Source organism: Salvelinus namaycush, chromosome 2 (assembly GCF_016432855.1).
Source record: "Salvelinus namaycush isolate Seneca chromosome 2, SaNama_1.0, whole genome shotgun sequence".
NCBI classification, from domain to species: domain Eukaryota; kingdom Metazoa; phylum Chordata; class Actinopteri; order Salmoniformes; family Salmonidae; genus Salvelinus; species Salvelinus namaycush.
In genome coordinates, this window is record NC_052308.1 from 67,521,833 (window position 1) to 67,533,862 (window position 12,030).

Genomic DNA, 12,030 nt, shown 5'->3' on the forward strand with positions numbered 1-12,030 from the left:
CAAAAAGGGTTCTCCTATGGGGACAGCTGAAGAACCCTTTTGGAACTCTTTTTTTCTAAGAGTGTAGCTTTCAGCAGTTTTACGCTCAGCTTCCCTCAATTCCCCATCCTAATAGCGACAAGGTACACTATCAGCCCTTATCTCTGTAATGCAGAGGTTTGGCACTACAAAGCTTTCCTTTGAAAGAGTCCTCGATTCCTCCTCCGTTTTGTGTGCCTGTGAAATGTCTGGATCCTGAGGCTTTTGAAATGTTTAGTGAAATTACATTTCGTTCCTGGTGCAGACAATGACCTTCAACCCGTTTGAAGGGAGTATCTCAGTCGATGGCAAACTCACCAAGCTCAGTAAAGTTGGCTATGTCCTTTAAAATGACTTTGGTGTACATCTGTCAGCCAGTGATACATTTGGTACAAGAACTCATTTCAGTTTGAAAGAGGGATTTTGGGGAATGGGCCATTGCCGATGAGTATGCTAAATGCTGACACTGTGTATAATTTCTTTCTCTCTCTCTCTCTCCCTCTCTCTCTCTCTCTCTCTCTCTATCTCTCTCTCTCTCTCTCTCTCTCTCTCTCTCTCTCTCTCTCTCTCTCTCTCTCCCCATTTCTCTCTCCCCATTTCTCTCTCTCCCTCTTTCTCTGTCCCTCCCAGATCGAGAGGACCAATCAATTCTTTGCACGTGAGTAACCTCTGAGCCATGTCTGCTCAGCCCTTTTCTTCTCTTTCTGTGTTCTGTGTTGTATGGGTTGCATGTGTTGCATGGGTTGCATGGGTTGCATGGGTTGCATGTGTTGCATGGGTTGCTGGATTTACAGGAAAGTGTCTTCTCAGTTCGATTCCTTGCATCCAGCCTGCATAGTATCATACCACACTGGTTTGGAGCAGATGGTTTAGAAAGGCCATGCAGCACCAGCTTAATTGCATAATATTCACGATTCAATTATCTTAGTTATGCGCGTCTCTTCCTCACTTAGTCCCGAAAATGAAATGGGGAAATTACCTGCTGCATTGCATTCCTGCAGAAGCTCTATTCAACTAAGAATGAAGTGTAGCTTATTGAAGCCGACATGAATGTACTTAGCACTGATTATAGGTCGAAAGAGGAATCAATTGAATTGAACTAGAACAGAGCCAGAGGCCTCTATAGCTATTTTAAAAGGAGCAACTTAGTGACACAGAACAGTTAGACACTTACGGGAAAGAGACTTAGGCTTGGGGCAGGGAAGCTGGGAAATGTTTGGTATTTCTGGCACACACACACAACCCTTACCCGTGGGCTGTATTCTAGTCTAGCGCCCAATATCTACAGATGACATTAATGCTGCCAAGAGAAATGTCAGCGTGGCATCTCATTGTAAGCCCCTTTGACAGGCCTACACCGATGATGTGTGAAAGAGTATACAGGGTAACGTTTCTCCAGGTGTGTGTTTTCTCTCCCTGCGCTGGTCTGAACCCGATCCACCACCACCCAAAATGTCCCTGGAGCCCCCAGTCAACACATATTTTCCTAGCCTTACACCATACATGACTAAGTCTGGGGGAGCATGGAAGAAATTGGATGGATGTCGGAAGTGTGGCTTGAACACTATCATAAAATCTCACATCTGCTATGATGCTTTTATATGCCAACTGTGACTGTGACACACACACACCCACTGTAGGAGACGGTGGTCATAGCAATGTAAACGCTGCACAGAGATGCCATGTGATTCTAAGTCAGTCCCTGAGAGTATGTGCCGTCTCCTCTGCAGCAAGGCGAACCAACCTGAGGAATCTAACACTTCCAGTTCAATGCCAACCTCAGGGACATTGACGCAATCACTCACTCACGGGCCGTGTCCAAAATAGCACCCTAATGCCTACATAGGGCACTACTTTTGACCAGAGCCCGTCATTTCAGACGCAGCCAGAAACACCCTCTGCTCCCGGTGGTTATTGAGCTCAACACTAAACACACAACTCATCAGCCAAACAGCATATTCATAATACTAGACTAGACTACCATAGGACTTCACCACATGGCCAGGTAAGGGGAATCTGAAAGAAAAACTACACATGACTTTGTTATGGTAATTGGTTTTACACTCAGTGAGTATTCAGGGGCCTTGTCATTTATTTGAAGATCATCATGTCGTTAGTTTTATTTTGCAGGTGATTTTGCTCAAATAAATATAACCTAGCGTTGAGCTTGAGATCGGGGAGAAAGTTCAATGTTAACCACCAGCGATTACGTAGAATGAGTACCTATTTTTTTTTTTTAAACCACTGGTATGCATTGTGTGTTGATGTTACTGTACAGTAAGTGTCACTTGGGGATAGGATTCTTTCTGCATGGCTTGAAGAGCTTGCAAAAACATACTTCCTTGCTCTAAAGCTGTCATCGCTGTGGGTCCGTGAGTCCCACCCTCAACAACAGCCGCTGAACTAAACTAGCTCAAAGAAAATAAACAGCACATATAGATACACAAAAGCCCTGCTACACCGCCTCATCCGATAAACCTTGCAACTGTGGTTTATTTTCATTCATTTGTTGTTTAGCGGAGTTGCAGGGAGCAGAGCTTGGCTAGCTCTCTCACCCCCGGCTCAAGACTGTTAATGGAGTTTCCCAAGTGCCATAATCTCCTCACAAAAACATCTGCCAGTCAGAAAGACAGTTCTGACACACACACACACACACACACACACACACACACACACACACACACACACACACACACACACACACACACACACACACACACACACACACACACACACACATGTCATTCTTCCCCATCTGCTAACCCAGGAATCTGTCTTGTATGTTTTCTGTCTTCTCAGAGGTGAATCTGGTGCTGGCAAGACAGAAAACACTAAAAAGGTCATCCAGTACCTTGCACATGTGGCTTCCTCCCATAAAGGAAAAAAAGACCACAGCATTCCTGTAAGTGTACGTTTCTGTCTTTTCTTTCTCTATATTCCCCCTGCCATGTTAATCTCCCTACCACACCTCTAGATCTCCCCCTAAACCCTGTTCTGAAGGTCACAGTTACAGTATGCCTTTCTATTGAGGGATAAATGATGAAAGAGGAGAGTTAACAACTTGTACGGCCCACAATGTCCCCCTAATACCAGGCCAGTCTGATCCACAATGTCCCCCTAATACCAGGCCAGTCTGATCCACAATGTCCCCCTAATACCAGGCCAGTCTGATCCACAAAGTCCCCTAATACCAAGCTAGTCTGATCCACAATGTCCCCCTAATACCAGGCCAGTCTGATCCACAAAGTCCCCTAATACCAAGCTAGTCTGATCCACAATGTCCCCCTAATACCAGGCCAGTCTGATCCACAAAGTCCCCTAATACCAAGCTAGTCTGATCCACAAAGTCCCCTAATACCAAGCTAGTCTGATCCACAAAGTCCCCTAATACCAGGCCAATCTGATCCACAATGTCCCCCTAATACCAGGCTAGTCTGATCCACAAAGTCCCCTAATACCAAGCTAGTCTGATCCACAATGTCCCCCTAATACCAGGCCAGTCTGATCCACAATGTCCCCCTAATACCAGGCCAGTCTGATCCACAATGTCCCCCTAATACCAGGCCAGTCTGATCCACAATGTCCCCCTAATACCAGGCCAGTCTGATCCACAAAGTCCCCTAATACCAGGCCAATCTGATCCACAATGTCCCCCTAATACCAGGCCAGTCTGATCCACAAAGTCCCCTAATACCAAGCTAGTCTGATCCACAATGTCCCCCTAATACCAGGCCAGTCTGATCCACAATGTCCCCCTAATACCAGGCCAGTCTGATCCACAATGTCCCCCTAATACCAGGCCAGTCTGATCCACAATGTCCCCCTAATACCAGGCCAGTCTGATCCACAATGTCCCCCTAATACCAGGCCAGTCTGATCCACAAAGTCCCCTAATACCAAGCTAGTCTGATCCACAATGTCCCCCTAATACCAGGCCAGTCTGATCCACAATGTCCCCCTAATACCAGGCCAGTCTGATCCACAAAGTCCCCTAATACCAGGCCAGTCTGATCCACAATGTCCCCCTAATACCAGGCCATTCTGATCCACAATGTCCCCCTAATACCAGGCCAGTCTGATCCACAATGTCCCCCTAATACCAGGCCAGTCTGATCCACAATGTCCCCCTAATACCAGGCCAGTCTGATCCACAAAGTCCCCTAATACCAAGCTAGTCTGATCCACAATGTCCCCCTAATACCAGGCCAGTCTGATCCACAAAGTCCCCTAATACCAGGACAATCTGATCCACAATGTCCCCCTAATACCAGGCCAGTCTGATCCACAATGTCCCCCTAATACCAGGCCAGTCTGATCCACAATGTCCCCCTAATACCAGGCCAGTCTGATCCACAAAGTCCCCTAATACCAGGCCAGTCTGATCCACAAAGTCCCCTAATACCAGGCCAATCTGATCCACAATGTTCCCTAATACCAGGCCAGTCTGATCCACAATGTCCCCCTAATACCAGGCCAGTCTGAGCCACAATGTCCCCCTAATACCAGGACAGTCTGATCAATTATGTCCCCCTAATACCAGGCCAGTCTGATCAACAATGTCCCCCTAATACCAGCATAATTTTATCCACAATGTCCCCTAAAACCAGGACAGTGTGATCCACAATGTCCCCCTAATACCAGGCCAGTCTAATTCACAATGTCCCCCTAATAACAGGACAGTTTGATCCACAATGTCCCCCTAATACCAGGTCAGTCTAATTCACAATGTCCCTCTAATACCAGGACAGTTTGATCCACAATGTCCCCCTAATACCAGGATAGTTTTATCCACAATGTCCCCCTAATACCAGGCCAGTCTAATTCACAATGTCCCTCTAATACCAGGCCAGTCTGATCCACAATGTCCGCCTATAACCAGGCCAGTCTGATCCACAATTTTCCCCTAATACCAGGCCAGTCTGAGGCAAAATGTCCCCCTAATACCAGGCCAGTTTGATCCACAATGTCCCCCTAATACCAGGCCAGTCTGATCCACTGGTATTTACAGTACAGTGGATTAACTCCCTTGTTAATCCATATCAGATAGATCACACATGGGCTGTGTGATGAGGTCACGAAAGGGTCAGGTCCTTCTGAAGCTATATGATGCTGGTACATTACCACGGCAGTCAAAAATAGGCTCATTAAGCAATAAGGCACGAGTGGGTGGGGTATATGGCCAATATATCACAGCTAAGGGCTGTTCTTAAGCACGACACAATGCGGAGCTATTATAAACTGGTTACCAACTTAATTAGAACAGTAAAAATACATGTTTTGTCATACCCGTGGTATACAGTGTGATATACCACGGCTTTCAGCCAATCAGCATTCAGGGCTCGAACCACCCAGTTTATAAAAATGTACCAATTGATAAAATGTGCCAATATATATAGATGTTTTTTTTTTGCATAACATGCCTGTAAATGTGTTAAGAGTCCATATAGACGAGCTCCAGTCCCATGATGATGTGTGTTGCCAAAGTGAATGCATCCTACAGTAGTACCTATAGTGGGCTCTATAGATTGCGCAGGCGTGCACAACCCTCTAACATATTTGCGTTTGTTTATTTGTAACAAACAGCCAGAGTCGCCTAAACCAGTAAAACTACAGGCAAGTCTTTACACTTTCTTCTAAACACCTCGTTCATGTGCATGTTGCATCACCAACTTTCTGCTCTCAAACGGACCGACTGTTATGTAAAGCTAGTGGCAATTTAATATATTTATGTTTTGTGAAATGGTGCCATTGGTTATTTTCTTGCACACTGAAGCATGTACAGTATGTGTAATGTTGACATCTGCGCAAAAATTAGACAAACAAAGTTTGGGTATTGACCCAGATTCTCTTTCTATCAGGCGGAAAATAATCATGTCGTAAGTAAACTTTAAATCTGGCATGAATATTGATGTGAATGCAGCTTTTCCATGTATACCTGTGGGCCAATGCACTGTACTGTACTGTAAAATGTGCTTGCAAATGTTGTTATTCCACACTAGATGAAACAGTCATATACATGCCTTTGTTGTGTTTGGTCGCCACCAGTCAAAGTTTGGCAGACATGCCGTACTATGTGAGCTATTTTTGAACAATGCCGAGTAGAAGTTGAGCAGTAAGACGTTGAAATAGAGATGAAGGCATATATTCCTGAGTCTGAAGATGGAACTGACACACACACACGTTCTTCTATCCTCGTGGGGACCTAAAATGTATTTCCATTCAAATCCTATTTTCCTTAACCCCTAAACTTAACTTTAACGCCTAACCCTAACCCTAATTGTAACCCTAAACCTAACCCCTAAGCTTAAAGTAGCCTTTGTCCTCATGGGGACGTGGGAAATGTCTCCACAAGGGAGAATTTTCCTCGTTTTACGATCCTTGTGAGGGGACATTTGGGCATTTCAGTTCCCCACGAGGATTAGAAGAACAAGACCAAACACACACACGGGGTCAGTTACTGGACATTACTGAAAAGCAGACTGTCTGGCTGTGGTTGTCATGACAGTAGTTAGTTCAGTAGCTTAATAATACTCTCAAGGCATTTCAACCAGCTGCTGTAGGTCTTGTTGATACTGTTAAGGTCATGGAAACGGCACATGAGGGCAGATGAGCAGTGTTCTGAATAAAGATGTGGTGCTCACTATGGCACACTGCCCCAAGGCTAATATGAGAAACATATGGATTTGCACCCGTCAGTGAGATAGCTTCTTGGAAAAGAGCCTTTCAGAATAACATATCCATTCCCCTGCTTCCTGTTTTAGTGTACTACTGTACATTTCACTTAAACCGTTTGCCTTTATGCATTATTTAGCCTAGTCCGAATTATCTTTGAGTACTACCTGTTGTCTTCCTTGGTGTGTATGTACGGTATGTATATCCTTTATGTGTGTTTAGTATCCATGACCATTAACACTTCCTGTTTATTTCCATGGTAACATTTGACAATCTGCCCCTTGACTACAGAGTGGAGCCCTGTTCTATGTGAGTAGCATGTAGTCCGTCCCTCACCTCTCTCACCCACCGCACTCCACTCACTAGACTAGCTCAAAACACAATGGGCAGAATATCCTGTAAAGGGGCTGCTATTGTCTCTGTGTACTATTCTGTATATCTGTCCCTTTTATGGGTGTCAGTGGGGGCCCAATAGCAGTCACCTTTGGGACTAAACTAGTTTAGTTTTAATCCACTCCATGCACTGTGTGGTGTCTCTGTTCTTACCTGTAGATGGCACTGCTTCTTTCAAATATCTCAGATTTGGGAAAATAAACATTACTTCCTAGTTTAATACATACTAATAAACACATTTCCCACTTCCTAACTGACATATCCCATTTTAAACAATAATACACCACCAGTCATAAACAGTGCATTTGTAATATGTTCCACTGTTATACTGGCAGACATTGAGCAAGACTCCTGTCAGGACCTCGTCACAAACTTCTCTCCCACGTCCAATTTGGCTCCCGGTGAGCCTGCTGGAGAGCTTTTCACTCGCGAGGTGCTGGTGCTGCCAAATAGCCATAGCAGGCTTTACTAAATAGTCAGTTGGCTTCCAGCTAGCAGGAGCTGGAGCTGGATTAGGACTGGAGGAGAGCAGCTAGGGAGGGAGAGCCAAGGGGACCACTGCCCAGAGCTCAGCTGAACGGACTCCCCCAGGGAGAGAGGGCCATGACATGGTCCAAGACCTATAACAGCCTCTCCTCTGCTTGGTCTATTCAGACCCAACCACAGAACGCCCACCTGGGACGATAATGGGGATTTTAATCTTCGTACCTTATTGAATTCACCACGGGGTGTTGACTGTGAATTTTGCCGTTTGTGTCTCTGTGGCACTACTTAGATCACTAAATGAATCCCCTTAGAACTGCTTCTTTCTGTCTTCGCAAGTCTTTCATCTGCTCCCTGCTTTGCCATGAGGGAGGAGGTTACACAGAAAGTTATTCTGACTTCCCCTGGAGGGGTGGGGGTTTGTTCCTGTTCCCCAAAACCACAAACACAAGTGCAGTTGCCTGCGTCATTCGCACTCTCCCAACAGTCACTGAAGTGGTATTCTGCTTGTGGACTTGGAGCAACTCGTGAAACAACTTGTAATGTCTGTCCAGCAGTGACTCTGCTTGTGGACTTGAATAGATTTGTAATGTCTGTCCAGTAGTGACTTTGCTTGTGGACTTGAATAGATTTGTAACGTCTGTCCATTGACTCTAGTCTGTGGAGCAGATGTGATCCCACATCCCCACCTGGTCTCTTCCTTGAAGATTTAATGGGACAGTTTTTACTGTTCCTCTGGCTCTCCAGTCTCCACAATCTGGGCCAAAGCACTGCCAAAGGCCCTAACACTGATAACAAGTGAGGTTGAACACGCTACAAAGGATGTTTCCCAAGTTACAGAGGAAAGATTGAGAATAGAGAGGAGTTATTTCACAAAAGATACATTCATTTCATAGTCGTGTCAATGTTAAGTGGTACCCGATAGCATTGTCCACAGTCACACTAACAACAACTATGTTATCAACAACTATATGTCCCTGAGTTCTTCCAGGCCCCCTACAGTAGTTGTCACTGTAGTGAATAGCCTCTTAACGTGGCTATGATGGTTTCCAGACACTGTTCATCAGAATAAGTGTAATGCATTCCATCAACAGTAATTTTATGGTCTTCTTGCTCACATAAACCGGATTATGTGGTACAATACATGTCCCGGAGGTCTTCCAGGCCTGTCAGTTGTTGGCAGGGCTAGTGATTAGCCTCCTTACATGACAATGATGGTTTCTGGAATCTGTCAGAACAAGAGTAACACACTCCGGAACGCTGGAATGTGGGTCAGCTTGTAACGATCCTAAAGTGGACCCCTGCTGGTGTTTTTTATTCACCCCTTTGTTCCTACCCTCTCCCCAGTCTGGTCCCAGTCTGTAGACTGCGTTTGGCAGAGATTGGCAGCTTGTGGACATTAAACAGTCTCCATTATGTCCTCTGTTCTAGTTTGTTCTAAAGCGTGTGGTGTTGTCAAGTTGTGCCATATAGCACTGCGTTATAGAGACAGAGTGTGACAATGACTATAAGAAATGGTAAGACCGCACTAACAGATCTGGGACCATGCTATAATTAACCGTCCGTGCAATCTGCCACTGGCAGGACGAGGATGGAACGGGCTTATTCAATTCATTCCTGCCTCATTTTCAGCAGCACGAAAACTCAATGAAAACAGCAGTCGGCCTCTCCGGCCCAGCTCTGGCAGCCAAAGATCACATTACGCGTCTCACGTCTGAACGCAAGGCTGATTTCCAAACCCCTAACTCATCCCACAGACATCCCTGGAAAAACGCCACCGTCTTGAGCGATCAAAGTGTGTCTGGTGAGCTTGACGTAATGGGAAAATCCCATTCCCACCTAGCCGCAGAAAAGAAAAGCTCAAAATACGGGCCATGTTATTTTTTCGGTGGGCCATCTTGGATTCCCCAGTCATGACCAACCCTAGAATGAGTTTCTGGATGGGATCGTAATGGGCCACCTGTCTAAACACCTACACAGGGTCATGTCCATTAGGGTATACTGTAGCAACGGAAGATGAAAACCAGTGTTTCTTATTGGACAAGTTTGGATACCAGCTTTACATTTTGGAGCGTTTTGTTCCATTTCATACCTATTGAACATTCTATTCCGCCCTGGCAGTCAGCCAGATAGGGTCTACGATAGGTGTGAGAAGTGAACAGAGCACCGTTCCCTCCCTCCCTTAACGGGATCTCTAATGATGACAGATTCTTCCATATAGAATTGAGTGTGTCTCTGGCTTGTGTCAGTGTGTTAAACAGGTCTGTTTCTCCAGTATCTGTCAGTGTGCTAAACGATTGAGTCCATTTCCTAAGGATCTCTATCACTAACTGGAGAGATGTGGCCTTCCTCTCTGAGTCGCCTCATTCGCCCCAACTCATCCAGCACCCCTAAACCACCACGCTGAAACACAGCTGTGTACTGTGGAATATATGAGACATCTGTGGATAGATTTATTGGTTTGTCTGGTTTGTCTTATACTGGTACTTTTTATGATTGTACTGTGTACTTCGACAGTATAAACAGGGATTGATTGGATTAGGTTGTTTTGCAGGCTTGATGGTTAGACAATGGCTTCAATCATCAAGACGGCGCCGACAGACATGGCAGCTCTGCTTCTCGCTCCTAAGCAACGTTGGAGTATTTCTTTTCTTTTTGTTGTTGTTATTTGACAAGCATTTCGCCACACCCGCAGTTACATCTGCTAAATATGTGTATGCGACCAATAGCATTGGATTTGATCTGATGCCTTTGATGTTGGTCTGACAGTAGAAAGAGGATATGCAAACCCAGAGTCCAGATGGGTTTGAACATTCGTTTGAGGATGTGTTGAGCTTCAGCTGAACCATATGCGGTGTGGAGAGTCATTGCAGTTCTGTTGTGTTCCACCACTGAGCAACACGGTTCTAATCCATTCCATTCCAAACCCAGAGGTTCTACACTGACCAGACAACAGGAAACACGTGCCATTAACGCCCAATTTATTCAAAGAAATGAGATTCTCATCTCTTTCTCCCTATCCCCTCCATCTCTTTAGTTTTAGTTGGACGTACTGTTGTAGGATATTGAGCAGAGAAGACTGTGAAGTGGTTTCCTGAACATGTTCCATTGATCACATCTGTCTTTTACAGCGTTACAATACCTGTCGTTTCCTGTCCAATACCTGTCAATACTCTCTTTTCTACTAGTTTTTATGGTCATAAACATTACTGGGGAAACAGTGTCCATCCGCCTACATATGTTTCATGATCAATAGTCTGTGTGACACTATGTGATTGTTAGATTGACATTGACGAACATAAAATGGGTCATTGTGTGTATTGGAAAAATGTTTCTCCTGTGCCAATTTTTTTTTTTGTGCTTGTTATTTGTAAAAAGTTTAGTTGGGGGAAGGGGTCATATGTGCTTGGACCCAGTGCTTTGCTGTAATACCGCTCCTCTTTTTCAGGGTGAATTGGAACGTCAACTCTTACAGGCCAACCCCATCCTCGAGTCCTTCGGCAACGCCAAGACAGTGAAGAATGACAACTCGTCACGATTCGTAAGTAAAGCATGTATACATATTTCCCCAAAAGAATGCCACTCTCAAGACCGTATCGAGCTTCATTTGAAGTCTTCCCTACGTTTATAATGTATGTTCCTCTGTGGCTTACTAAAAGCCACTCATGCCATCTCACTCACTATCTCTTGCTCAAATAACTGGCACTTGAGACAGATTTAGCTGGCATGTGTGTTTGTTGGGAGTTTTCGAAAACTCCCTGGAATCTTTTGATGATAAGGAAGAGAAATCAATGGAGAGGAATTTATTTTATTATCTTCCTATTATTACACAGGAACATTCCAGCAGGACAAGAAACGTTTCTGCTAATCATTAATGACTGCTTTGATTCTGGATCCAGTTTAGATTAGAGAGGTTTGTTCTGTTCAGCACAGTCAGATCACAGCCTTATGCACAGGTGTAGTCTACTCTAGACCCCAGGACAGTAGAGACCAAGATGAATGTAGTCTACTCCAGACCCCAGGACAGTAGAGACCAAGATGAATGTAGTCTACTCTAGACCCCAGGATAGTAGAGACCAAGATGAATGTAGTCTACTCTAGACCCCAGGACAGTAGAGACCAAGATGAATGTAGTCTACTCTAGACCCCAGGACAGTAGAGCCCAAGATGAATGTAGTCTACTCTAGACCCCAGGATAGTAGAGACCAAGATGAATGTAGTCTACTCTAGACCCCAGGACAGTAGAGACCAAGATGAATGTAGTCTACTCCAGACCCCAGGACAGTAGATACCAAGATGAATGTAGTCTACTCCAGACCCCAGGACAGTAGAGACCAAGATGAATGTAGTCTACTCCAGACCCCAGGACAGTAGAGATCAACAGGAATGTGGTTTACTCCAGACCCCAGGACAGTAGAGTGATATGGTTTGTCTGCTTTTCTCACCCTCTGTTTTTCTCTCCCT

General features: G+C 45.0%; 1 protein-coding gene across 2 annotated transcripts in view; it reads left to right on the forward strand.

The window, feature by feature from the left end:
* The window catches only part of LOC120066681 (myosin-10-like), an 82,446-nt gene that overhangs the window by 38,987 nt on the left and 31,429 nt on the right, over positions 1-12,030 (forward strand). Inside the window, exons 3-7 of one of the 2 annotated variants that reach the window (XM_039018126.1) lie at positions 649-676; positions 2,818-2,920; positions 5,602-5,631; positions 6,982-6,999; positions 11,015-11,107. In XM_039018126.1, coding sequence (XP_038874054.1) covers positions 649-676; positions 2,818-2,920; positions 5,602-5,631; positions 6,982-6,999; positions 11,015-11,107 — 272 coding nt within the window. The remainder of the gene's footprint in view (positions 1-648; positions 677-2,817; positions 2,921-5,601; positions 5,632-6,981; positions 7,000-11,014; positions 11,108-12,030) is intronic. The other variant, XM_039018134.1, reaches the window with a different exon arrangement.